At 35.5% G+C, this 26,065-nt stretch overlaps 4 protein-coding genes and 4 non-coding genes across 11 annotated transcripts; 4 read left to right on the forward strand and 4 right to left on the reverse strand.

Annotated features, from left to right (window-relative positions):
• Positions 1-2,320: 2,320 nt before the first annotated feature.
• hxk-3 (Phosphotransferase) lies at positions 2,321-12,421 on the forward strand (the record flags this gene model as incomplete). 3 transcript variants are annotated; one of them, NM_001383041.2, is made up of 12 exons in its annotated part: positions 2,321-2,512; positions 3,298-3,443; positions 4,630-4,705; positions 4,770-4,909; positions 5,870-5,979; positions 8,564-8,681; positions 8,811-8,884; positions 9,403-9,477; positions 9,710-9,790; positions 10,676-10,815; positions 11,768-11,904; positions 12,054-12,421. In NM_001383041.2, 12 exons carry the CDS (start codon positions 2,335-2,337, stop codon positions 12,132-12,134), a joined length of 1,356 nt encoding a protein of 451 aa, NP_001370784.1. The 3 variants fall into 3 exon arrangements, with proteins under 3 accessions (NP_001370784.1, NP_001294488.1, NP_001294489.1); NM_001307559.3 differs by lacking the exons at positions 2,321-2,512; positions 3,298-3,443; positions 4,630-4,705; positions 4,770-4,909 and having other exon boundaries at positions 5,897-5,979; positions 12,054-12,134; NM_001307560.3 differs by lacking the exons at positions 2,321-2,512; positions 3,298-3,443; positions 4,630-4,705; positions 4,770-4,909; positions 5,870-5,979 and having other exon boundaries at positions 8,643-8,681; positions 12,054-12,134.
• Positions 11,160-11,384, reverse strand: Y77E11A.17. The gene has a single exon (NR_052932.1). It is a non-coding gene; the product is annotated as an Unclassified non-coding RNA Y77E11A.17 (non-coding RNA).
• Positions 12,422-13,022: 601 nt separating the features above from the next.
• Positions 13,023-17,916, forward strand: txt-4 (Fungal lipase-type domain-containing protein; the record flags this gene model as incomplete). Of its 2 annotated transcripts, NM_067689.6 has the most annotated exons (8): positions 13,023-13,114; positions 13,169-13,223; positions 15,086-15,207; positions 15,363-15,436; positions 16,008-16,255; positions 16,629-16,781; positions 16,828-16,937; positions 17,494-17,916. In NM_067689.6, the coding sequence occupies 8 exons, from the start codon at positions 13,023-13,025 to the stop codon at positions 17,657-17,659; spliced, it is 1,020 nt and encodes a 339-aa protein (NP_500090.3). The 2 variants fall into 2 exon arrangements, with proteins under 2 accessions (NP_500090.3, NP_001368234.1); NM_001380046.1 differs by lacking the exons at positions 13,023-13,114; positions 13,169-13,223; positions 15,086-15,207; positions 15,363-15,436; positions 16,008-16,255 and having other exon boundaries at positions 16,713-16,781; positions 17,494-17,659.
• Positions 17,051-17,122, forward strand: K03H6.t1. The gene has a single exon. It is a non-coding gene; the product is annotated as a tRNA-Asp (tRNA).
• On the reverse strand, positions 17,105-17,404 carry K03H6.10. Its single transcript, NR_052933.1, has one exon. It is a non-coding gene; the product is annotated as an Unclassified non-coding RNA K03H6.10 (non-coding RNA).
• K03H6.9 lies at positions 17,269-17,418 on the forward strand. The gene has a single exon (NR_052934.1). It is a non-coding gene; the product is annotated as an Unclassified non-coding RNA K03H6.9 (non-coding RNA).
• Positions 17,912-19,086, reverse strand: clec-172 (C-type lectin domain-containing protein). The gene is made up of 3 exons (NM_001047497.2): positions 18,996-19,086; positions 18,714-18,838; positions 17,912-18,285 (listed from the first exon to the last, which is right to left on the reverse strand). The coding sequence occupies exons 1-3, from the start codon at positions 19,082-19,084 to the stop codon at positions 17,987-17,989; spliced, it is 513 nt and encodes a 170-aa protein (NP_001040962.1). The 5' UTR covers positions 19,085-19,086; the 3' UTR covers positions 17,912-17,986.
• A 1,341-nt stretch (positions 19,087-20,427) lies between these two features.
• Positions 20,428-23,783, reverse strand: K03H6.4 (G_PROTEIN_RECEP_F1_2 domain-containing protein; the record flags this gene model as incomplete). The annotated part of the gene is made up of 9 exons (NM_067690.4): positions 20,428-20,595; positions 20,647-20,829; positions 21,042-21,145; positions 21,195-21,296; positions 21,346-21,447; positions 22,133-22,201; positions 22,257-22,337; positions 23,593-23,682; positions 23,738-23,783. The coding sequence occupies 9 exons, from the start codon at positions 23,781-23,783 to the stop codon at positions 20,428-20,430; spliced, it is 945 nt and encodes a 314-aa protein (NP_500091.4).
• Positions 23,784-26,065: the final 2,282 nt, after the last annotated feature.

A 26,065-nucleotide genomic window follows, 5' to 3' on the forward strand; every position in this document is an offset into this window, starting at 1 on the left:
TTCCATAAAAAATATCATTTGGCACACTGCCAAGTCTTCATCACACCAACATCTCTGCACTCTCCACATCTCTGAACCCCCTTCTTTCAGTGTCTGCGTCTCCACACCCTCTACACTCTCTCACCCTGGCTGAGGTCCTCTTTCTCTTCAATTCTGCACGTGCGGACTGCCCTTTTTATTGTTTTTCTCCTTTCTGCCACTTGATTTGATAGATAAATTATCAAAAAATCGATAATTTTAAATTTTTTGCGAGAAAGTTGGAAAATTCCAGAAATTTTCCAAAAAAATCCCTGTAAATTTGTTAAAGTACATAGTTTTTCCGAAGAAAATCGACAAATCTCGGAAATTCGAGGTTTTTAACCGAAAAACACTGCAACTTTTTCCTCACGAGGGACGAGGAATAGTGGTAGGGGCCGACAAGTTTCAGCGGTCATTTATCTTGCTTTGTTTTCCGCCTGTTTTCTTTTATTTTTTCACAGATTTTTCCCGTTTTTTTCTTATTAAAACTGATAAATAAATATTTTTTGCAGATGCTAAAACAATTTCCAAGTTAAAAAATTGTGTATTCAGTCGGCAAGTAGCGGTGAAAGTGGGCAATGCAATATGATGGATTACGGGAATACAAAACCTAAACTTTTTCTGAAACATGATACATATGCTGCTTAAATGCTGAAATTACCTGATTTTCATAACGAGACCGCTGAAAAAGTTTTGAGGTTTTCAAAATTCAATTTTTTGTGCGAAAATCTCGACTTTTTTACCAAAAAAGTTGAATTGTGGAAACCTCAAAACTTTTTCAGCGGTCTCGTTATGAAAATCAGGTAATTTCAGCATCTAAGCATCATATGTATCATGTTTCAGAAAAAGTTTAGGTTTTGTATTCCCGTAATCCATTATTTTACATTGACCACTTTCATCGCTGCTTGCCCACTGAATACATAATTTTTTTACATGGAAATTGTTTTAGCATCTGCAAAAAATATTTATTTATCAGTTTTATTAAGAAAAAACGAAAAAAATCGATGAAAAACGAAAGAAAACAGGCGGAAAACAAAGCAAGATAAATGGCCGCTGAAACTTGTCGGCCCCTCGGCCATGGCCTAGAAACCACTTTTCCTCGTCCCTCGTGAGGAAAAAGTTGCAGTGAAAAATAGGCATTTTTCAAATTTTGAACGTTTTTCTTTTTAAAAAATTGTTTTTTCGCACCGGAAATCTTGAAAACACGCTATTTTTATAATTTTTTAACGATTTTTTTGCAAAAACTCAAAAATATCAATATTTTCACGAAAATTATTTTTTTTTAAACAGAAGCTTCGGAAATCTCAGAAAACAATTTTTTCCACAGAAAATCGTGAAAATTCGCTATTTTGTAGAATTTTTGCAATTTTTTACCATTTTTCTGCAAAAACTCAAAAAAAAATTAATGTTTTCCCGAAATTTCTAGAAAAAAAACGTATTTTTCTCAGAAAATTTCGAGAAATTCAAATTTTAATTTTTCGTCGTTTTCGCTTGACATTTTACGCATTTTTACCGAAAAATTACTAATAAAACACACAGTTTTCCCAAGAAAAATACAAAAATAACAAATATATTCGATTTTTTTTTGAAAATTTCAGAAAAAACTTACTATTTCGAGGAAATCCTGAAAAATCCAATATTCCGGCACTTTTTTTCCACAGAAGCCAAATTTTAAAAAAGTTTCTTTAAAAAATTATCAATTTTTGTCTAAAAATGGTTATAAAAGTTTTTTTTTGGAAAAAAAACCCTATTTTTACCGAAAAATCACTGAAAAATGCAATAAAATGCATAGTGTTCCAAAGAAAAATACAAAACTGACGAGAATTCAATTTTTTTTTCGAAAATTCCAGAAAAAAAACTCCAAAAATCGACGAAATTCAGTTTTTCCGGCACATTTTTACCAAAAATTTCGATTTTTTCTTTCTACAAAAATAGTAAATTTTTGTCTGAAAATTGTTAAAACTACCTATTTTTCATTAAAACAAATACTGATAATGTAGAAAACAACTTTTTTTTTCAAAGAAAAGTTTCAAAAAAATCCTATTTTTCCCCGAAAATTCCAGAAAAAAACCTAATTTTCACGAATTCTCATATTTTTTTTCCACAAGAAATCCTGAAAAATCACGAAAAATTCAATTTTCCGGAATTTTTTTTTCCAAAAAAGTCAATTTTTCTTAAACTTTCTAAAAAAATTGCCAATTTTCTCTGTAAATCGGTTTTTGAAATTAAATTTTTCTTAGAAAACCCCCTATTTTTCCTCAAAAAATTCAAAAAAACCTTCCTAAATCCCAAAATTTTACAGTAATCTCCACAAAAATGAAGGTTCTACCACCAGAAGTCGAGGAAATCCTCGCGAAATTCCGTTTAAACCGTGAACAACTTCAAGAAATCAGCGAAAAAGTGGAGCAACAAATGAAAATGGGTCTCGCAAAGACTCAAGGCTCATCGATTGCAATGTTGCCGAGTTATGTACCAGCGTTGCCAGATGGAACAGGTAAAAATGCAGAAAAATGGAAATTTAATGAAAAAATCTAAAAAAAAAACATAAAAAATCGTCGATTTTAGCCAATTTCGAAAAATCCCAAAAAACAAAACTGATAAAATTAATCAAACATTTCTGAAAATCGAGAAAAAAACCATTGGAATTTAATTAGTTTAATTAATTAAAAATCGTGAAAATTTACTAAAAACGACAAAGAAATTCAAATTTTGCTTTGAAGATTCAAAAGTTTTACGAATTTTCATGGAAAATAGGTAAAATTGAAAAAAAAAACTAATTTTAATTGTAATTTTATAGAAAAATCTACGAAGTGGATTAAAAACTCTAAAAAAAATTGATTTAAATGTGAAATTTCAGAAATTTTGTTTATTTTTGATTTTTATTGAAAAAAGCTGAAAATCGAAAAAAAAATTCAAAAAATTGCGTAAAAAATTATAAAAATATATTAAATTCCTTGAAAATCAGGAAAAAAGTCGAAAAATTAAGTTAAGACTTACAAAGTTAGTGCAAGTTTAAAAAATTCACTGAAGTTTGACAAATTTTACAGAAAATCGCGAAAAAAATCGCTAAACATTTGTTAATGCAATAATTTTACTTAGTAATTCCGAAAAAAATCATTATTTTCATGAAAATTTGCCTAAAATCTCAATTTTTAAAGAATTTCCTAAAAATGTCAAAAAAAAATCTGAAAAATACTATAAAATTTAACAAATTAAAAAACTAAAATTCAGAAAACTTAATTTTTAAAGGAAAAATCAAAAACATACAAAAAATTCCAGAAACCGGAAAATACGTGGCAATCGATTTGTCGGGAAAGAATCTTCGAATAATGTTACTCACAATGAACGGAGCCGGAACGACGCCCACGCATGAAACAGTCAATTATATAGTAGCTAATCATGTTATGAAGGGAACCGGTGATCAGGTAAGCAAAATTTGTGCGAAAAATTTGAAAATTTCCGAAAAAACAGCTAAAAACACTGCAACTTTTTCCTCACGAGGGACGAGGAAAAGTGGTTTCTAGGCCATGGCCGAGGGGCCGACAAGTTTCAGCGGCCATTTATCTTGCTTTGTTTTTCGCCTGTTTTCTTTTGTTTTTCACAGCTTTTTCCCGTTTTTTCTTATTAAAACTGATAAATAAATATTTTTTGCAGATGCTAAAACAATTTCCAAGTTAAAAAATTATGTATTCAGTGGGCAAGCAGCGGTGAAAGTGGTCAATGTAATATGATGGATTACGGGAATACAAAACCTAAACTTTTTCTGAAACATGATACATATGATGCTTAGATGCTGAAATTACCTGATTTTCATATCAAGACCGCTGAAAAAGTTTTGAGATTTTCAAAATTCAACTTTTTCGGTGAAAAAGTCGAGATTTTCGCACAAAAAGTTGAATTTTGAAAACCTCAAAACTTTTTCAGCGGTCTCGATATGAAAATCAGGTATCTTCAGCATCTAAGCATCATATGAATCATGTTTCAGAAAAAGTTTAGGTTTTGTATTCCCGTAATCCATCATATTACAATGCCCACTTTCACCGCTGCTTGCCCACTGGAATACATAATTTTTTCACTTGGAAATTGTTTTAGCATCTGCAAAAAATATTTATTTATCAGTTTTATTAAGAAAAAACGAAAAAATCGATGAAAAGCGAAAGAAAACAGGCGGAAAACAAAGCAAGATAAATGGCCGCTGAAACTTGTCGGCCCCTCGGCCATGGCCTAGAAACCACTTTTCCTCGTCCCTCGTGAGGAAAAAGTTGCAGTGAATTACTGAAAAAAAAAGATTTTGGATTCAAAAGTTCTGAAAATAAATTTTTTTGGCAGAAATTCAAAATTTCTGAAATTTTTTTTTAGCAAGAATTTCAAATTTTCTGGAAAAAAAACATTTGGTGGGAAATTCAAATTTTCTGAAATTTTTTTGGCAAGAAAACAAATCAATCATCAAATATCGAAAATTTGAAAAATCTGTGACGTCACAAATTTTCAAAAAAACATTTCCCGCCGTTTGGAGCTTATGGGACAACAACCTGACACCAAATTTTCAAAGTTTCAATTCAAAACCCCGACTAAAACGGGCAAAAATTGGCGAAATTTCTCAACTTTCAGCTTTTCACATTCATCGTCAATTGCCTCCAACGATTCCTACAAGAATTCGGACTAGTTGATGCTAATTTACCTATTGGTACGAACTTTTTCACCGAAAATTCCGATTTTCCTGGAAAAAATATTAAAATATGTCTTTTCAGGGTTCGTATTCTCATATCCATGTGAACTATTGTCAATTCGTTCGGCACGTCTTTTGTGGTGGACTAAAGGGTTCGATATTAAGGATTGTTTGCAACGGGATATTGTAGCTCTATTGGAAGAGGCTCTCGAGATGAATATGGTAAAAATTCGATTTTTTCTTGAAAAACTATCAAAAAATTTGAAAATTTGTCCTTTTGTGATCACTAAAATCGGAAACCGTAAAATTTTCGATTCTACGAAAAATAGCTTTAAAATTTGGCAATTTTTCTTACGGTAATAAAAAGTTTTAAAAATGCGTATTGCACAGCATATTTGACGCGCAAAATATCTATCTCGTAGCGAAAACTACAGTAGCTCTTTAAATGACTACTGTAGCGCTTTGTTGTGGAATGGGGAGCCGACATTAGCTGCGCGGCGACTCAAGCGACGGCAGGATACGCAGCCTTTGGACGCCACCACTTCAGTCTTGATGCTGCGCTCGTGCCGAACGGTCGTGCGTGGCACTTCTCTCCCGACGCATCCCCCATTTTCCTTTGTAATTGCCCCTCACTATTATTCATGTACTTGCTCCGATATCCAAGGAGAACCCGACAAACTCCAATAACCAAGGAGTTTCCAGGCCTTCCCCCTACTTTATCCTCTCTCCCTCTTTTATTGTAATTCTTATAATTACTATATAAATTAATATATTTATACATTTGTTCTGTCACTAGCTCTATATTCAAGTCTCCTCGAGAGCAAGACCACCGCATTCATCCGCACTGCCAGAGGGCTCCTTCCAGACTATACATAATCTTTCTTCGGTCTCGAGTCACTCTTCGTTACGGCTTAAAGGCTCGGTCGCCGCCTCCGGGTGCCACAACACGCTTTTGTCGATTTATGGGCTCCATTTTTAAAGTGAAATCACCTATTTATCGATAGAATATTTAAATCAAAGGAAGCCCGTAAATCGACACACAACAGCGCTACAGTAGTCATTTAAAGAATTCTACTGTAGTTTGATATTTTGCGCGTCAAATATGTTGTGCAATACGCATTCTCAGAGAATTTTGAGTTCCCGTAATAACACAGTTTAATAACAAAAAACACTCGATTTCAGTCCACAAAAGTGAGCATCAAAGCAGTGATGAACGACACAGTAGGACAGTTGGCTGCTGCCGCACACAAATATGGTCCAGAATGCACAATTGGGGTGGTTATCGGTTATGGGTAAGGATATTGCTAGGTTGCTAACATTTTGCTCCCCCATTTTTTTATTACAATTTATTATTACCGTATATCCTCTAGGCAATCTATCCCATGCTCACATTTCCCATGCACACATTTCCCATGCTGACATTTTCTCCCGTGCATACAAAATATTCCCATGCTTACGCCCAGTAGTTCGAGTACTCCCATGCCTACAACTCATTTTTTCCCTTTTTTCCGTTCCCATGCTGACATTCTCATACATACATTTTTTCCGGTGCATACAAAATTCCCATGCTTACATCCAGTAGTCGAAGTACTCCTATGCATACACCTCATTTTTTCCATTTTTTTTCGTTCCTATGCTGACATTCCCATACATACATTTGTTCCCATACTTACAAAAATGTATTCCCATGCCGACATGGAACAGTTTTGTGCTCCAGAAGAGCACAAAGTCAATTTTTTTGCTCATTTTCATTGTAATAGGCTTACTTGACAGCTTTCAGTTACAACTGATCGCTTTTTTTTCAAAATGCATTAGTTCTCGATTATGAACAAGGAATCGAAGAAAAATGGGGATGACTGCCTATAGAGTAAAATTTTTTTTTTGAAAAATTTTTTTCTCTCTATTTTGTAGGATATAATTAATTCGGTGAATTCCACAACTTCAAATGTTCATATTGCTGTTTCCGTGCAGTTATGAGTTTCGCAGTGTCTTAGGAACATTCCATTTTTTGTTGCATTTTGTAGGAAATCGGAGCTATCTTATAATTTCTACAAATTAGAAAATCCATTTCGTACTATTTCATGTAACTTGAACCTATTGCTTCAAAAATAGCACAGAACGAATGTTGATTCTGTTTCTTTCATTAAAAAATGTGCTACTGTGCATTTTTTCCCACTTCTACGACTTTAAAGGCGCGCGAATTTTCGCGCAATAATCTCGCCACGCGCATCCCATTGATTTGTTGAGCGCTGGCGAGACCAATGACGGGACCATTTTGTATAAATGCGCGCGCCTTTAAAGTCGTAGAAGTGGGAAAAAATGCACAGTAGCACATTTTTTAATGAAAGAAACAGAATCAACATTCGTTCTGTGCTATTTTTGAAGCAATAGGTTCAAGTTACATGAAATAATGCGAAATGGATTTTCTAATTTGTAGAAATTATAAGATAGCTCCGAATTCCTACAAAATACAACAAAAAATGAAATGTTCCTAAGGCACTGCGAAACTCATAACTGCACGGAAACAGCAATATGAACATTTGAAGTTGTGGAATTCACCGAATTAATTATATCCTACAAAATAGAGAGAAAAAAAATTTTCAAAAAAAAAAATTTTTTTTGAGCAAAAAAAAATTTTACTCTATAGGCAGTCATCCCCATTTTTCTTCGATTCCTTGTTCATAATCGAGAACTAATGCATTTTGAAAAAAAAAGCGATCAGTTGTAACTGAAAGCTGTCAAGTAAGCCTAATACAATGAAAATGAGCAAAAAAATTGACTTTGTGCTCTTCTGGAGCACAAAACTGTTCCATGTCGGCATGGGAATACATTTTTGTAAGTATGGGAACAAATGTATGTATGGGAATGTCGGCATGGGAACGAAAAAAAAGGGAAAAATGAGTTGTAGGCATAGGAGTACTTCGACTACTGGATGTAAGCATCAGAATATTTTGTATGCACGGGAGAAAATGTATGTATGGGAATGTCAGCATGGGAACGGAAAAAAAGGAGAAAAATTAATTGTAGGCATGGGAGTACTCGAACTACTGGGCGTAAGCATGGGAATTTTGTATGCACGGGAGAAAGTGTCAGCATGGGAAATGTGTGCATGGGAAATGTGAGCATGGGATAGATTGCCTATCCTCTATTAGTAAGGCGTGCAAAACTAATTTTCGGACGCCTAATTTGATGCAAAACTAATAGAGGGTGCAAAACTAATTTTCAAACTGGTTTTTTTCTCATGTTTTCCATTAAGTTATGGCATAATATCATTAATTTCAGTAACACCTTGTGAACCAAAATGGACAAATTTTAAGGCTGATATAAAATCGTCGAAAAATCTGGAAAATTCTTACAGACTTGTTATACTAAGTCTGTAAGAATTTTCCTGATTTGTAAAACGATTTTATAATGCAAATTTTAAATTATTAAAAATAGGGAACAAATGAAGGGGTGCAAAACTATTAGAGGTGCAAAACTAATAGAGAATATACGGTATTCAACATTATTCAATGTATTTCCCATTAATGCTCGAGTAGATTGAAACGAATGTTCGTTATGAAAACAGTACTCCTACTCAGGGGTGGGCGGCAATTGCCGGTTTGCCGATTTGCCGGAAATGTTAATTTTCGGCAAAATTATCTGCTAATCTGCTAAATTTTTTGAAACTCTGCAATTATAGTGTTGGGGTACTGTAGGTACCAAGGGTGCCGGTTTTTCGAGAAAATAGTTAAAGTTGAAACAAAAAAGTCTTCGATGGAACCACTAAGTTTTTGGGCTTTTGCCTCTGTTTTTTTTCAAATTTTAACTTATTTTAAACCGAAAATCTGACTTTTCGCATATTTCTCCTTATGCCAAAAAAAACCAATTTTCCAGGTGCAACTCGTCATATCTGGAAAAAACGTCCCGAATCACGAAATTCGACGCAAAAGCTCGCGGTTACGATCATGATAACATGATTGTCGTCACAGAATGGGAGGAATTTGGAAAACATGTAAGAAAATGGGGAAAAAAGCGGAAAATTCTAGATTTTTTTGTGAAAAATTACGAGAAAATCGAAGAAATTTTAAGCTAGAAGAGAAGAATCTTAACTTTTTCGATATCCAAAAATTAAAATGTTCAGGGTGAACTCGACGATATTCTGACACAATTTGATCGGGAAGTCGACGCCGCCAGTGTGCACAAAGGAAAACAGCTGTAAGTTGATGTTCTCTGAAAATCACCGAAATTATGAAAATACACGAAAAATCACAAAGGAAATCTGGAAAAACGAAGGAACAGCCAATATTTAACCGAAAAATTGGGAAAATTAGAAGTTTCACATATTAAACTAACACAATCTCACTTTTTTTTTTAAATCTGATAAATATACTGAAAATCAACATGTTTTACTTAGAATTCAGCGATTATTTGAAAAGTGGCTTATTATTGAATTTTTTCGGCTTTTTCCATCCCAGTTGCCGGGGAATGCTGTAAATTTAGGTACGGCAACTCGGCATCTGAACTGAATTTCCCTGTATATTTTCTGTGACTTGTGTGTTTCTCTATCCGAATTGATGGTTTGAATAGTGGTATTCTCGGCTGAAATATGCAATAAATACCGTATTCCAACCAACAATTTGTGCAATAGAGCACACTTGTCACTGGAGATGCGGAAGCTATGCCCAAATTTTCATTTTTTTTTTGTTTTTAGTGTAAAATCTGGAATTTTGCAGAATCGATAAATTGTGCGGAGCCCTGTACATTGGTGAAGTTGTGCGACGAGTACTTTCTCAACTGGTTTTGGATAGGTAAGTGAAAAAAAGTCAAACTTTTAGTATTAAAAATTAAATTTTGGAAAATTTACGAAAAGTCACAAAAGAGCAAAAATATGCTCAAAAATACAAAAAAAAACAAAAATTTTAGCTTTTAGCTTTTTAAATGAAGGCATGTGAAATATGTATAATTTATGATTTTTGCAAAAAGTATAAAGTTACGAAGAAATTAATGCTATACTATTTTTTTTTTAATTTGATTTTTCAGAGTTCTATTCGAAGGACAATCGTGTGAAAAATTGGACGAAGACGAGTCATTCCCGACAAAATATATTTCAGAGATTTTGGGGTGAGTTTAGATGAATTTTGAGCAGAAAATTGAAAATTTTTTGTCGAAAATCCAAATTAAAGCATCGAATTTACAGTTGAAAATTCAAATCTTGACTGGAAAATTCTAAGAATGAGTAAAAATTCAAGTTTAAGCTGAAAATTTAAATTTCGATTAAAAAATTCGATCTGAAATAATTACTGAACACTGCAACTTTTTCCTCACGAGGGACGAGGAAAAGTGGTTTCTAGGCCATGGCCGAGGGGCCGACAAGTTTCAGCGGCCATTTATCTTGTATTGTTTTCCGCCTGTTTTCTTTCGTTTTTCATCGATTTTTTTCGTTTTTTCTTAATAAAACTGATAAATAAATATTTTTTGCAGATGCTAAAACAATTTCCAAGTAAAAAAATCATGTATTCAGTGGGCAAGAAGCGGTGAAAGTGGGCAATGTAAAATGATGGATTACGGGAATACAAAACCTAAACTTTTTTTGAAACACGATACATATGCTGCTTAGATGCTGAAATTACTTGATTTTCATAACGGGACCGCTGAAAAATTTTTGAGGTTTTCAAAAAAAAAAAAAAAAAAAAGTTTATGTTTTGTATTCCCGTAATCCATCATATTACAATGCTTACTTTCACCGCTACTTGCCCACTGAATACATAATTTTTTACTTGGAAATTGTTTTAGCATCTGCAAAAAATATTTATTTATCAGTTTTATTAAGAAAAAACGAAAAAAATCAGTGAAAAACGAAAGAAAACAGGCGAAAAACAAAGCAAGATAAATGGCCGCTGAAACTTGTCGGCCCCTCGGCCATGGCCTAGAAACCACTTTTCCTCGTCCCTCGTGAGGAAAAAGTTGCAGTGCAGAGATTTGAAAATAAAATTTTCCAATTTTCAGTGAAGAAGAAGGTGTATTCAAGGCGTGTCGACGTATTTGTGAAGAGCTTGAAGTTGAAATGCACGGAACTGGAGATTATATTATAATACGAGAAGTGTGTGACGTCATCTCTAGACGAGGAGCCAGTATTGTTGCCGCAGGTAACTGAAAATTTTGATCTGAAATTTCGAATTCTACAAATTTCGAAATTTCTGAAAGTTTAAATTTTCCAAAAATTCAAATTTTCAAAAAAATTTCAAAATTTCCTAAATTCTAAAAAATTTCCATTTTTCCCAAAACGCTGAAATTTATTAAATTCAAAAAAATTTTAAATTTTCCAAAAAGTTCAAATTTTCCAAAATTCAAAAATTTCCAAAACGTTCGGAATTCCAAAAATTCAAAAAAAAAATCCAAGCAGTTCGAATTTTATTTCTAAAAAAAATTCTAAAAATTTAGAATTTCCAATAATTAAAAAATTACAAAGTACTAAAATTCCAATTTTTATAAATTCTGAAAAATTCCGAAACTAAAAAATTTCCAAAAAAATCAAATTTTTCCAGAAAAGTTCTGAAAATTCTGAAAATTTTCCAAATGTTACAAAACTAAAAAATTCCAGAAAATTTCAAATGTCTCAAAAGTTTAAAAAAAATCTGAATTGTTCAAAAATTCCGAAATTCTAAAAATTTCAAAGTTTCCAAACATTTTTAATTTTTGAAAAGTTGAAGTTTTCCAAAATTTCAAAAATCTAAAAAACATTTTTAAAGTTCAAAATTCCAAAAATTCCAAACTTCTAAAAAGTTTTAATTGTCCAAAACGTTCAGACATCCAAAAATTACAAAATTCCAAAAATCTGACATTTTCTAAAATTTTAAAAATTTAAAAATGCGAAAGAAAAAGTTTTTCAGCGTAAAATTTCGCTTTGTTGATTAGTTTAAAATTCAATGTAATTAATTTTTTTTAAATTAAGAAAATTAAACGTTTAAAAATAATTTGAAAAAAAAAATTGAATAACATTTTTTTTTTTGAAAATTCACAAATAATTTTTTTTCTCAAAAATCTGTCTCTTTTCACATTTTAATAACTCTAATCTATCACAATTTTCCAAATTTCCAGCCATCAGCGCTCTGCTCCGTCACCTGGAACTGTCTTCCGTGAAAATTGGTGTAGGTGGCGCTCTTATTCAATTCCATCCAACCTATCATCAAATGCTAAAGGAGAAGCTCGAAGAGCTCACGCCGATTACCATGAAAGTAGGAATTTTATGAGAATTTTAAAAAATTGCAAGTTTTGAAAATTCGAAAAAAAATTTCTGAAAATTTCTTTTTTTGGAATTTTTTTTTCAAAAAATTTTTTACCGAATAAAAAAAATAATGGTTTCAAATTAATAAAAAAATTTCAGTTCGAACTCGTACCTGCCGACGAAGGAAGTTGTCAAGGAGCCGCTCTAATTGCCGCCGTTGCCGAACGCCTGAAGCTCTAAAAATCTGAAAATTTTCCCCATCATCAGTATAGGCACGTTTTTTTTAAATATTTTTTCTGAGAATTTTCGGATTTTTCTCAAGAATCCTGACATTTTTTGCCCCATCCTTTGTATTTAGAAAGAGATAACACATCGAATTTTTTTTCTGTTTTCCCCGCCATAACCCCCCCTCGAAAAATCAAGTTTTTTGTCATTTTTGTGTGTGTGTTTGTAAATGTAATTCTTTAAAAATGTAAAGCTGTATGAGATTTTTTAAATTCAAGTATTGTTTAAAAATAAAGATTTTTTTAGAACACATTTTTTGATATAACAAAATATAATTTAAAAAATGAAAAAAAAAGAAAAAAATAAATTTTTGAAAAAAAAACGTTTTTATTTTATTTTTTTCAATTTTCAGCGTTTGGGCAAATATTGGAATTTTTTAAAGTATGTTCCGTACTAGCTAGCATACTTTGTTTGGTATTTTCTGGTAGATTTAACAATTCTGAACAGTTTTATGAAAGAAAAAAGAAGGACTTTATAGGATTTTCCCGTATTTTTGGAATTTTTAAAAATACAGCTTTTGGTCAAAAATTGAAAAAAAAAATTAAAATCTACCAGACTTTCTTTTGGACATTGGCGGAAGAGAAAAAAATGTTCATCGTAAAATGTTTTATGATTTTGTATAAAATTTTTGTTTATTGAAAAAAATAATTTAAAATTTTTGTGTTTCTTGCGTTAACATTTATTGCGTTCATGATCATTAGCTGATAAAAATTTCCATAAAACCGAGCATTACACGTGTTTCTTATCAGTTTCGCGGAAAAATCAACAACCTTTACCCCCAATTTTTATAGTTTTTTTTTTCTCAAATTTCCCCATTTTTTCCAGGTAATTTTACTTAAAAAAATGCTCAAATCTCTCATTTTCTCCACAATTGCCTTATTGGCTGTGTGCCAAGCTTTGCAGACATGTGAGGAGTGCCTGAATTCTGGAAATCAGTGAGTTGTATTGCAGGAGGAGGTAGTACGGTAGTTTATTGATTTTTCTTTTAGTTATTGTGCCGATACAAAAATGTGTAATAGTCCGGTGTGTTTGAACTCGATTACGGTAAGATTATTTTAAGGTTGAAAAAATTTGGAAAAAATGTTTGATTTTTTTTTTTGGAAAATGTTTGAGAAACTTTTTTTTCAAAAAGTTGCAAATTTTGTGCCAATCGTCGAAAAAAAATAAGCTGATCAAGTTTTTCTCTTGCACATAAATCCAAAAGTTACTGTGATCCGAGATATTTGTACTCAAAGTGGAGAGCACTATAGTTATAACTTTTTTTTTGGAAAATCCTAAAAATATGTATAACTTGTTATTTCAGGGGTTTCACATTTTTTTTGCCAAGAGGAAAAGTTGGTGAAAATTAAATTTTATACAAATTAATAGTGTGAACATTTAAAACTCTGAAATAAGTTTTTTCAAATTTTTTTTTCTCGAGTTTGTTCAAAAGTTCAAAAATTCCAATTTCATTCAAAAAACTCAAATTTAATGTACAGGGTGAGTCAAAATTATGGTAAGTCGAGGCGCGCGCGCGAAAGTTCTGTGGTTCGGGTCTCCCCGCCAAAATTAATTGATTATGTTATTTCGTGTTTTGTTCATTTATTTTTCCATCGTTTTTCCTAAAAAATAATTTTTTTTTCGCAGGTATGAGAGCGTCACCCATGCGTGAACCCATCGTTCGTTTTCATAGGAATGGTGTCGCGGCGAAGAGCATTGCTCGACGGCTCAAAGTGTCTGAAAAACTTGTTTCTACCACCATTGCACGGTTCAAGGAGCTCGGCAACTTTTCCGATAGATCCGGACGCGGAAGACCCCCCACAGTCACTACACCAGCGATGATAAAAAAAGTTCGTGGACGCTTCCGTCACAACTCCGGGCGGTCGGTCCGTGCGATGGCCCGAGAATTGAAAATTTCGCAAAGTTCTCTGTGCCGAATGGTAAAAAACAACTTGAAATTGAAGGCTTACAAAAAATCTACTTGTCAATTTCTGTCTGAAGCTGCTAAAATCAAGAGAAAAGACCGTGCCATGAATCTACTCCGAAGATTCAGAAATGGAGCTCACAGGAAGGTACTTTTCACCGACGAAAAGATATTTTGCATTGAGCAGTCTTTTAATACGCAAAATGATCGAGTTTATGCAAAAACTCAGCCAAACTCCCGCGTTCAGCGTACTGGTTACCCGAAAGGAATCATGGTCTTTGCCGGAATCACTGCTAATGGAAAGACTCCACTCATTTTTGTTCCACAAGGGATAAAAGTTAACGGAAACAACTATTTAGATATGTTGAAGACGGAACTCATGCCCTGGGTCAAGAAGCATTTCAAAAAAACAAAATGGACTTTTCAGCAGGATGGGGCGCCTGCTCATAAGCACAAGAACGTTCAGGCATGGTGTGAAAGCAACTTCCCGGACTTCATCGCTTTCAATCAATGGCCACCGTCATCCCCGGATCTCAATCCGATGGATTACTCAGTATGGAGTGTCCTCGAAGCAAAAGCTTGTTCAAAACCGCATAGGAATATCGATTCGTTGAAAGATTCACTGAAGAAGGCATGGGACGAGTTGGATATCAACTACTTGCGCGCCACAGTCGACTCGTTCCCTAGGCGTCTGGAGGCCTGTGTTGCTGCTAATGGAGATATTTTCGAACTTTAAAATGTTTTTCTATAGTGTTTTTTACGGTGAATAAAATGTGTATAGTTAGAAGTTGTTTGTGTTTCTGAAAAAATGTATGGAGCACGGGAACTACTTACCATAATTTTGACTCACCCTGTAGATCAATGTAAAATTTTCCGTTGAACAACTTTTTCTCTCGCACCAAAAGCTAAAAATTACTGTGAGCCGAGATATTTGTGCTCAAAGCTAACAAGGAGCACCAATTTGAGGAAATCGTACATAGCATAAGATTTTCAAAATTTTCAGCATATTCTCAATTGCCCAAGAGCTCCAAATGTTACTTATGATGATAACGAAGCTCGTACCAAGTGGCTCCCACTGTTCGGAGCAAGCGCTACCAGTGCTCAGATGGCTCAGAAGTGTTTCGAGTCAGTTTTAACTTTTCAATTTTTATGTTGAAAAATCTGTAAGAAAAATCTAGTTTGGCCTAGTAAACTAGACATTCTTATCGGTTGTCAATTTGCTATTTATCACCAAGTAATCAAATTTTTGTAATTCTGTAGCTGCAAACTAAAATTTTCAGCAACAATTGGCCTACGATGAAACTTTCCAAACGGATTCTTGTCAACTGCAGTGACCCGAGTCCAATTCTTCCATGTAAGAAGATCGGAAAAATTCTTATTTTGAAATGACGAGAAGAAGCGTTCAAATTTATCACACAAATTTCAGCGTATTTCGTCCACTAGAAGTCGAGATACAGCGGCGCAAAGTTTTGAAGGGACCGCGACGCGACACGCGTCGCGCGGTCGAAATTTTGAACAGCTGAAACTCGGCTGCTTTTTGTCGGAAAAATACATTCAAAATGAGAAAACTGCGTGGCGTGTACTGTTTTGGAAAATAAAGAACTGTTTGAAACTTGAAAAAGTTGATATCGAAAAAAAAAATTAAAATTTCCAAAATTTTATTTCCAAATTTTGAAAAAAATTAATTATCGAATTCCTAAGACATTTTCAAATACGGTGCAAAATTTTCGGAACAAACAGATTGCTATGAGCTATGTTATAGTCGTTTGAAATTTGAAATGTAACCGCGACGCGACACGCGCCGCGCGGCCCAAAGTTTAATGTAGTGTAACTCGGCTCATATTGGTGCTAAAGCGTTGAATTTTTTGCACACGGTATATTAGAGCAGCCGATTTGGAATTTTTTTTAATTTGAAAATCTTACAGTAACCCAGTGCGCCATGATCACGGCCGTGGACACCACCCAAAAAGTGCTGGTCATGTCTTTCCGTGCCACTAACACAGGAACACAGTTGGAAGAGGAATTCCTTAATTATTTCGTGGCGAAGAAGGCATTCTTCGACAGTGGATACATTTTCGAGTTCTTCTATGATGCGTACTTGGCTCTTTGGAAGGGAGGATTGGAGGCTGAGATGAGAAATCTGAAGTACAGGTATCCAGATTATGAAGTTTGGGTAAGTATCTTTTAACAGCAAAAATTTCCGGCAGAAAGGGCTATTGGCGACAAAGTTAGGGACTGTTGAAATTAGAACCATGCGGCGCGGTCGCGTCGCGGCTAGTTGATCAATTTTAAGCTTGATTTATAATAATTACGGCTTATGTGCTCATTAACATGTTCAAAAAATTGCACACAAAACATTGACCTACAGACTGAGATATGCGCGTTCAAACATTTGAGGAAGCGGCGCGGTCGCGTCGCGGTCCTCCAAGATTTTCAAACAAGTGCAACTATGTCCCCAGTAACCCTAAAGCGCTGAAATTTTTTGACTAGTCGTGAAACAAGAAAACCTACCAAATCATATTTTCAAACTTCAAAAAAAAATTCAGGTCACCGGTCACTCCCTGGGAGCTGCGTTGGCCTCTGTCGGAGCATCTTGGGTTGTCAAAACCGGACTTTTCAAGCCAGAACAAATGAAACTTCTGACTGCTGGACAGCCAAGAACCGGAGATTACGCCTACTCGAACTGGCATCAAAATACGGTAACCGCGACGCAACCGCGCCGCGCCTCATCTATCAAGCTTTCAGTTTGCCTACTCATTCCGCATTGTCCATGCTCACGATATGGTGCCACATTTGCCATTCCAATATGAATTGGTGGATCACGACAAGATGTACCATCATAGAACTGAGATTTGGTAGGATTTATGAAAAATTCTGCAACTTGCCCGTAAAATGTGGTGTTTTCTGTTACCCCGGCGCCTGTGTACCCCCACTTTTCTCCACGGCCTTAGGACCCGCTTCTACCGTGTCCTCGGTAGTATAGTGGTGAGTATCCGCGTCTGTCACATGCGAGACCCGGGTTCAATTCCCGGCCGGGGAGAATCTTTTTTGACTTTTGGTTTTGGGAGTTTTCAGTGCTTGAAAATAAGTTCGTGCGGCGCTGTCGCGTCGCGGTCAGTATATAAATTCATAATTTTTGCAAAAATGTGTATTATGTGTTCATTTGTCTTGTAAAAAAATTTCAATTGAATCAGTCAAGTTTGAACTGAGGTATACGCGCTCAAAGCCGGCAGCGAGCGGCGCGGTCGCGTCGCGGTCGACTGGGGATTTCAAGTGTGTGTATCTCGGCTCTCAGTAGCGCTAAACGTTTCAAAACTTCAGGGTTTATTAAAAACAGTCCACACTACACATTATGATATGAAACTTTCAGAAATGCAAAAAATATTTTTTTTTACTTTAAAAAATTTTCAGGTACAACAATGACATGTCTATTGGCTCAAGCTACCACGTTTGCCAAGAAGCCGATGGTTTCTATTGCTCCAATCAAAATGCTGACTTGAGCTGGAATGACCATACCCATTACTATAATACCGATTTGGATGGTTATGGAGACAAAGGGTGCCCGAAGGCGAACTGAGCAATTTCAAGTTATAACTATTTTATAATTCTAATTAAAATCATTCTTATTAATATGCATGCTCAAATTAGTCAACATCAATGCAAAACAAATATGTCGTACATACTTCTTATTGCTTCAAAATCTCATTCTGAAGACATTATCCTCAATACCATCCTTAAAAAAGCTTGAGCACCTGTAAATTAGCTTGAGCACAGTAGCTTGAGCATCTGCAACAAAAAAAAGAAAAGACTACCTTTTCAAATAAACACAGGTATTTACATCCGTTTATTGTGAAATTCAAAATTGAAATTCCGAAACTCCAGGAAAAACTCGGAAAAACAAAAATTATTTCTCTTCTTTAGTTTTTCTCAAATTTTCCAGCCAATCCGAAGACATCGTAGAAGCGTAGGCTTCACTTGCCGGGTAATAGCATACAAACGGCATTCGGGTCTCCTTGGAAAATGTTGACCAATACCCGTCGGTCACACTTTCAGCGGCATAGTCCATCGATGGATTTGCGTTCTTGAAATGTGTATATTGACAGTATCTACCATCCATGGTCTTGAACGGATCGTAGACGGTTGGCCGGTAGACTCCAATCCAGAAGCTTCCGTGCTCCATTCCGAAGATTGTGGCGGCGGTTCCTAAAATTTAAAATCTGTTTTTAATAAATCAATTATATATCCGGGAAGTCTCTGGAAATTGTTCCTGTTGCTATGTTAAACCCGAGCGTTGTCGGCTCATGGAAACCGACCAGGGAGGTGTCGGCTGCTCTAAGCCCATCCGGGAGGTGTCGGCTGCTCTAAGCCCACCCGGGAGATGTCGGCTGTTCTAAATCCACCCGGGAGGCGTCGGCTGCTCTAAGCCCACCCGGGAGTTGTCGGCTGCTCTATGCCCACCCGGGAGATGTCGGCTGTTCTAAATCCACCCGGGAGGCGTCGGCTGCTCTTAACCCACCCGGGAGATGTCGGTTGTTCTAAACCCACCCGGGAGGTGTCGGCTGCTCTAAACCCACCCGGGAGGTGTCGGCTGCTCTAAACCCACCCGGGAGGTGTCGGCCGCCACTACTCACTTGCAAGATAGTTCGATTCAATTACATTATCGATTTTTGCCAAATTCGCCCATATCTGTGGTTGTCTTCTACAGCTGTTCTCGGCCGAATCAAAATCCATCCGTTGATTCACAAATATGTAGCACCTGAATTTAATTCTCATATCTTGGCTCTTTGTGCCTATACAAAAAAGTTCTCCATTAAAAAAATATAGAACAAAAAGTGATGAACATTTTTGTAGTTGAAAAGTTTTTCATAAAACTGAAGACGAAAAAAATATGAGCCGTCAAAGTTGAAGCTTACGAATTCCCAAACTGTCTATCCGAGTCCAACAAGCATGCGGTGTGAGCCAATGAGATCAGTGAGCTGGCAAGAATGAGCTGCGAAATCATCTGCAAGTCAACTTTTGTTTAGGAGAAGAAGCACGTAAACCACATGAAAATTAACGAAATGAAAATGTGACCCTTTTCAACTTCTCTGATAACAGGGAGCCGCTACTGATAAGTACGCGGTAAAGCGGAAAAATATGTAGGTGAACTCGGAATTCGGTCGGAGAGCAAACTGGGCTTGGGTGCAGAGAAGATGGGTGTGGTAATTGTTTCGTACCTGTTATCGAAATTTATTCATCAAAATTTTTGAAATTTCTGAAAGCACTGAAGCTTCATGTTTCCGCCTTTTTCCATTTTTGAGATAGATTTCAAAAAATTCAACACCGTGACATCAAACTAGACATTATGAACTAAAAAAATACAAACTACAAACTACAAACACTTCAAAACTGCAAAACTACAAAACCTGCGATATATAGCTGCACTCAATAAGGCAAGATCACAATTATGTATCGAAAACGACACGGAATCTGCTATGTCAGTTACAAACTACAAACTACAAACTACAAACTACAAACTACAAACTACAAACTACAAACAACAACACCATAACTTTTTGATACTACAAACTAAAATTTATAAACTGGAAGCTAAAAATTGCAAAAATAAAATGATATAAACTACAAACTACAAACTACAAACTACAAACTACAGACTACAAACTACAAACTACAAACTACAAACTACAAACTACAAACTACAAACTAAAACTACAACCAACAACACCATAACTTTTTGACACTACAAACTAAAATTTATAAACTGGAAGCTAAAAATTGCGAAAATAAAATGATATAATCTGCAAACTACAAACTACAAACTACAAACTACAAACTATAAACTACTGACAACAAACCACAAAATGCAAATCACAGAAAAAAGTGTTGGAATTTCGCCAACAATAGAAAATGTGGTAGGCAGTCTCTGGGGCTTGATTATGCTAAATCAGTGATAAATATAATTCCTTATACTTGCGTTAACACGTGTTATTGTGATGGAAGGAGATTTATAATCGGAAAATCAAGAATTCAAAATTCTTTGTTTTTTTTATACTAGAAAATTCCAAAAGAATCTAACATCGCAAATTGCTCACCAACAAAAACAATCATAAGTATACGTGGAGCCCGTGAGGTGTCGGCTGCTCAATCTATTTACCAAAAATTGAAAATCCGACCTGTGAGGTGTCGGGCGTTGCATCCTTGTCCACTGACAAAGTTTAGCTGCTATTATGCTGAACATTTTTGCTATTGAACATTTTTATATAAAACTTCAAATTTTCAAGTTGCAATAGTTTATTTTGTAGATTAATTATGCAAAATATACAAAATACAATAGCCATTGCAAAGTTACAGAGACATTCCTCGGAACCCTTGTAATTTGATTTTGCCCGTATTTTTGTTGAATTGCACCACCTGAATTGTGCTGGACTCTTTTGGGCAGCAGGAGAAGATGTATACAAAAATTTGCCGAATCTCGTGGTAGACCAGAAACATGCAGAGGAAATTGGCAATGCTCTGAAATGCTTAGATTTTACTAGAAGAAAATTATTGCATGATGATTCTTACCTTAAACATTATCAAGCTATAGAGGGCTGAAATGAGGAGGAGAGATTTATTCTCGACGAAAACCAGCATAAAGTCGGGTGCAAAATGAAAAAGAATCGAGTTGAGCGAGGTTAGGGCAAAGTATTTGTGCATTCCACGGTAGGATCTTTGAAAGTCGCTGGTGCTCATGTTGAATCTGTTTTCCTGGAAATAGTTGAAAGCTGAGCGGCCGACATTTCATGGGTTAGATAATTTGAGCGACCCAGAAGGTGTTGCTAGAATAAGGTGATCATAGTGTTGCCACAGTTTCATGGCGCATGAGGTGTCGGGTGCCCTCACAAAACTTCTTCATATCGGCCGACACCTCATAGGTTCCGTCTAGCCCGCGAGATGTCGGGCGCTTCCAGGAAACTTACAACGTGAAGAGTTATAACTGCCAACAAAAAAAGCAAAACGCCCATAAAAATTCCGAACCACTTTACCAAATTGTAAAATGTGTAAAAGATTGGAGCGATTAGAGCTGAAATTTTTAGCAATAAATCTACTAAGATGGTCTAAGAGGGCTTTACTTGTCGTGAAACACATTGAAGATACCATTTCAAGGCCATATTTTCCGTTAACAATGATGTTGTAGTTTAGGAAAGCAACAATGGCACAGAAGCATAGAAACACTGAATTTAAGAAGAAATGAATACTAGAAAAAAGCTTTGTAACACTTACCAGAGCACAGATAAACCGAGTATTTAATTGTTTGTCTGTGATACCAAACTCCTTTTTTTGCAGCCACAAGTCGATCGAACGCAATCATAGTAGGCATGTAGGCTGTAAAAAAACGACCGTACAGTATTGCTAATACAATATTGCTACCGTACTCCTACAGTAACCCTATCACCATTTTACTGTATTGCGACAATACTCCAACAATACCACCATCCTCCTACCGTACTCCTATCCCTGCCACACTCCCATAGTATTGCTACCGTACTCCTACAGTGTCGCTATCGTACTCCTACAATATCGCTACCGTACATATTTTTTGTTCACTTCTACAACATAGTTCCCGTATTTCTACAGAAACCCTACCGTACTCCATAGAATTCTTACCATACTTCCTCAGTACAAATGAAAAAGATCCCTACAGTACTTCTGTCCTTCTCTCACAATATTGCTGCAATAACCTCACAGTAACTCTACACTTCTTCAACATGACTCCTACCGTACTCCCACAGTATTCCTACGGTGCTACACCAGTTTTAACAAGTTGTAGGAACATTTATAGGATGCACACAATTTTGCCATTTGAAATTGAAATTCTGAAATATCCAAAAAAAATAAGTGCCAAATTTTTGGCAAATTGTCGTTGCCGATTTGCCGGAAAAAAAATCGTTTGCCGCCCACCCCTGATTCGTGACACACTCCCATAGTATTGCTACCGTACTCCTACAATGTTCCTTCCATACATCTACAGTAACCTTACTACACCACCTACAGTAACCCAAACAATTACCAATCATCAAATTGGCCACAATGCTGAGGAACATCATCGGTCGTCGAATACAATCCGCACGAGTAGTTTCTGGAAATTTTGTTGAAATATACACTTCAAAATTAAACTGAACAAAAAAACTCACTTCCCTCGCCCATATGAAGGCGACAAGCGCTGTTCCAAATAGTGACGACTACGTAGAACATGTCGATAGAGCTGGCACATGCTTTAAAAAAAGGGGTCTGATAAGTGAAGATGGAGAAAAACAGAAATTGGAACATATATGATATCACTTTTTTCATAAATGTTAGTTCCCAACATTTGTAAGGGCTTAACTATGACCCTCATTAACGTCAGGGCTATGAATATTAAAATTGTGTCATAGTATTGAATCTTAATTTCAACATTTCAGTCAATATTTGTATTAATAAAATGTTAAGTGCTAAGCTTTTTGTACAGTTACACATTTTCCTGCAGTTTTGCTGATTTCAGAATTTTCTTTAAAATTCTAGAAGTTTGCAGTTTTTCTAGAAATTTTTTTCTCAGAAAATTTGAGTTTCAAAAAACTCAACTTTTCCTATACTACAGTAATCCTACAGTACTCCTACAGTACCCCAACCATATCTGAATGTTTTCTTAACTACAGTAACCCTACCGTATACCTACAGTATCCTATACAGTACTAGAACAGTACCTTGGCATTATACCCCACCAACACACAACCCAATACGTCTGCAAAAGATGAAAATTCAAATTTCCTATAACTACAGTAACCTACCGTATACCTACAGTACGTCTACAGTACTACTACAGCACCTTGGCATTATACCCCACAAACTTTCAACCCATTACCTCAAAGACGAAAATTCAAATTTTCCAAAACTACAGTAACCCTACTGTATATCTACAGTACCCTCACAGTACTGCTGCTGTACCTTGATCACTCTAACATTAATCCGATAACTCTCCAAAGGCCCAAAACTCAAGTTTTCCTAAACTATAGTAATCCTACAGTACTACTACAGTATCCCGACCATATCCCCCCACTGACCCTAAATCAATATCTCTTCATAAGCCAAAACATAGCAGACTAGAAAGACTACATAGACTACAAACTATAGACAGACGAACTGTATTTTTTATTTATTATAAAGTAATGATATTGATTAATTACTAATTTCTTCAAAACTCCTCAAATCACCTTCGGCGCGGCCCCCGACTTCTGGGGCTGAAAATTAATTTTTTATGAAACTACCGTAACCCTACAGTATTCCTACCGTACCACTATTGTACCACTACAGTACCCCGACTATATCCCTACACTAACCCTAACTCACTATCCCTCCAGAAGCCAAAACTTCACAGACTACAAAGACTACATTGACTTCAAACTATGGACACACAGAATAAGCGCTTTATATATAGTAAATGATGAATAACATTGTTGAATGCAACATATGCAAAAATGTTTTAAAACTCACCAAAGAGCAGAAAATCCTTACGATAACGGAAACGCTTCTGGGAGAGAAGATTAAAAATCAATGGAACATCAACTAGAAGAATTATCAATCCTGAAGATAACAATTTACTCATAAGTATAACGAAATGCATGATTCCAAACCATACCAAGTACTATATACGTGATCATTGTGTAGTCTGTTAGGTCCGTCATTTTTGATTGAGGTAAGGTGCTGCTCTGCCAAAAAAAAAGCAAAATGACAAGGTGCGAGTATATTGGGCGTGGTTGCTGCTACTGATCACATGGCTTCATGGCGAGATAGTATAGAAGAGACAGTTCTCCCGGGATTCCCCACTTCTGATTCAACACTTCTTAATAAGTTATTTTGAGTTTGAAATTAGAGAAATAGCGTGGGTAGTCAAGAGATTCAGAATCCGTGATGTGTTGGATATTTGAAATCATGTGTGGATTTTGATTAATAAGATTTGGTAAATATGAGTAATTCTTTCAAGGAAGATGAACTCTGTGAGAGTTCGAAAATCAAGTCAGTATCTGGTGAACAGAGAGCAAAACGAATTTAACTATGGATCGAAAAACTAATAGGGGTACTTGTAATAACTCAACTTGAAAATAAAACTCTGTTCATAATACCTTAAGCATTTCCGGTTATAGCCCGGATCAGTGATGTGCGACAAATCTCAAAATTTGGCAAATTCGGCAAATTTGCCGCACACCTCTGATCTATACTAGTGTATCAAATAACGCATTTTTTGTATCAGTTAACTACAACAAAAAGCTCCAGGAGTGTTGTAAACCATTTTTGCACCCAATTAATTCCGGCGAATCGGTAAATTACCGGAACTGAACAATTTCCTGCAAAAAGGCAAACGGGCAATTTGTCAATTTGCCGAAATTGCCAAAAAATTTTGGCAAATTGTGGTTTTGCATAATTTTTTTGGAAATTTTAGAATTTCAATTTTAATCGGCAAAATTGTGCGCATCTTAAGAATGTGCCGACATCTATTTTGAAAAGTAAACAAATTCTATGAAAATATCTAAAGAAAACGGGAAAAAATATCAAAAAGGCACAGTTTCGAGTGTTTCCGTTATAAAAACAACACTCTAAAAAATTTCCGGCAAATTGGTATCCGGCAAATCGGCAAACCGGCAATTTGCCATTGAAGGAATTTTAGTGCTTGTTTGAATGTTATAGTACCGTATTTGCCTCTACGAAATTTTCCGGCAATTTGAATTTTGAAAAAAAAACCTGTCATATTTCGGTATTTCTCACTTCCAACACCTCCTCAGAGGAAATTTAAATTCTGTTGTGGACTTGATCTATTTCGCAAGATTCGTTGAAAAGTCCAGAACAAAAATATCATCCAAATGAATAATCGTATGATTATAATTAACAAGTACATTGCACTAATCAAATGATACGGGATTTCAAAGAGTCTGCAAAACAATTTTAAGATGATTTTTAAAACGTGATACAGATGACTAACGAGTAAAAAATATGAGTTTTGACATTCCAATTCTACCGGGAGAAGAGTTTGCACTAAGTAAATGTTATAACGCTTTTCTAACTCGAGGGTTTCCAAGTTTATGGAACAAATGGAGCACAGGGTATAACTTTGAACAACCTATATTATCGTAAATACACTTCTTTTATCTTTCTATAAAAAAAATATATGTACCTGACTAATAGATCCGCAGTGAATAGCACTTGAAAAACGAATCGTCCTTTAATTCTTTTTTAATCTTTAAAAAATTCAAAAAAATATCATAGAGGTTCAAACGTAGTGTTTGGACTTCCATGCAGGCTGTAAAAAACGCCTGCCGAGCCCGCCTGCCGGTCCAGCAAGTGGTACATCCATACAAACGCGCTCTACTGATAATTTGAGTTTGACCAGGTATTGGTGCGTTTTAAGGAAATAAGTTTTGGTCCTTAAAATTCAGAATTTATTTTCGGACACCCGTTTTTGAGAAAAACCCGCCTTTTAAACGTTCAAGTAGACAAATTTCGTACAGGTATCACTTCTCGGGCCGTGCATAGTGTAGAAACAAGGCGAGAGGCCGGCATGAGGCGGGTAGGTTGCAGGCAGGCGTCAGGCCCTGAAACCGCACCTGCCTCCCATGGAAGCCTACTTAGTTTTCAAGAATTTTCATACCTTGACTTATTTTACAGGAGCTTTACCACAGAGTTCTGGTCTACCTCATTGGATTTTTCGCTCTCCATTGACAATCGCCCGCCGGACAACGCGTGGGAAAGTCGTGTACTCCACACGGACAAACACAATTAGTTTTACAACTAAAATCGGGCCGCGACGCGACTCGCAACGCGCCGTAAATCTACCCCAGATATGGCCGAGCTAAAATGGCCTAGGTCGCCAAACTCTTCCATTTCAATTTAAAAGAGAAGCTTAAACCGCGTGCTTTAGAGTTTTAAATTTTTCAGCCAGCTGGAATTTTCAATTTTTTCAAACATAAATTTC

The sequence above is a fragment of the Caenorhabditis elegans genome, chromosome IV, assembly GCF_000002985.6.
Source record: "Caenorhabditis elegans chromosome IV".
Classification (NCBI taxonomy): Eukaryota; Metazoa; Nematoda; class Chromadorea; order Rhabditida; family Rhabditidae; genus Caenorhabditis; species Caenorhabditis elegans.

Bases quoted from the DNA above. Each gene is read 5' to 3' on its own strand.
- clec-172 (NM_001047497.2), bottom strand. From the start codon at position 19,084: ATGATTTCGCAGCTCATTCTTGCCAGCTCACTGATCTCATTGGCTCAC. The intron at 18,839-18,995 runs GTAAGCTTCAAC...AATTAAATTCAG, and splicing joins GATAGACAGTTTGGGAATTC to GTGCTACATATTTGTGAATC. The intron at 18,286-18,713 runs GTGAGTAGTGGC...TTTAAATTTTAG, and splicing joins TGAATCGAACTATCTTGCAA to GAACCGCCGCCACAATCTTC.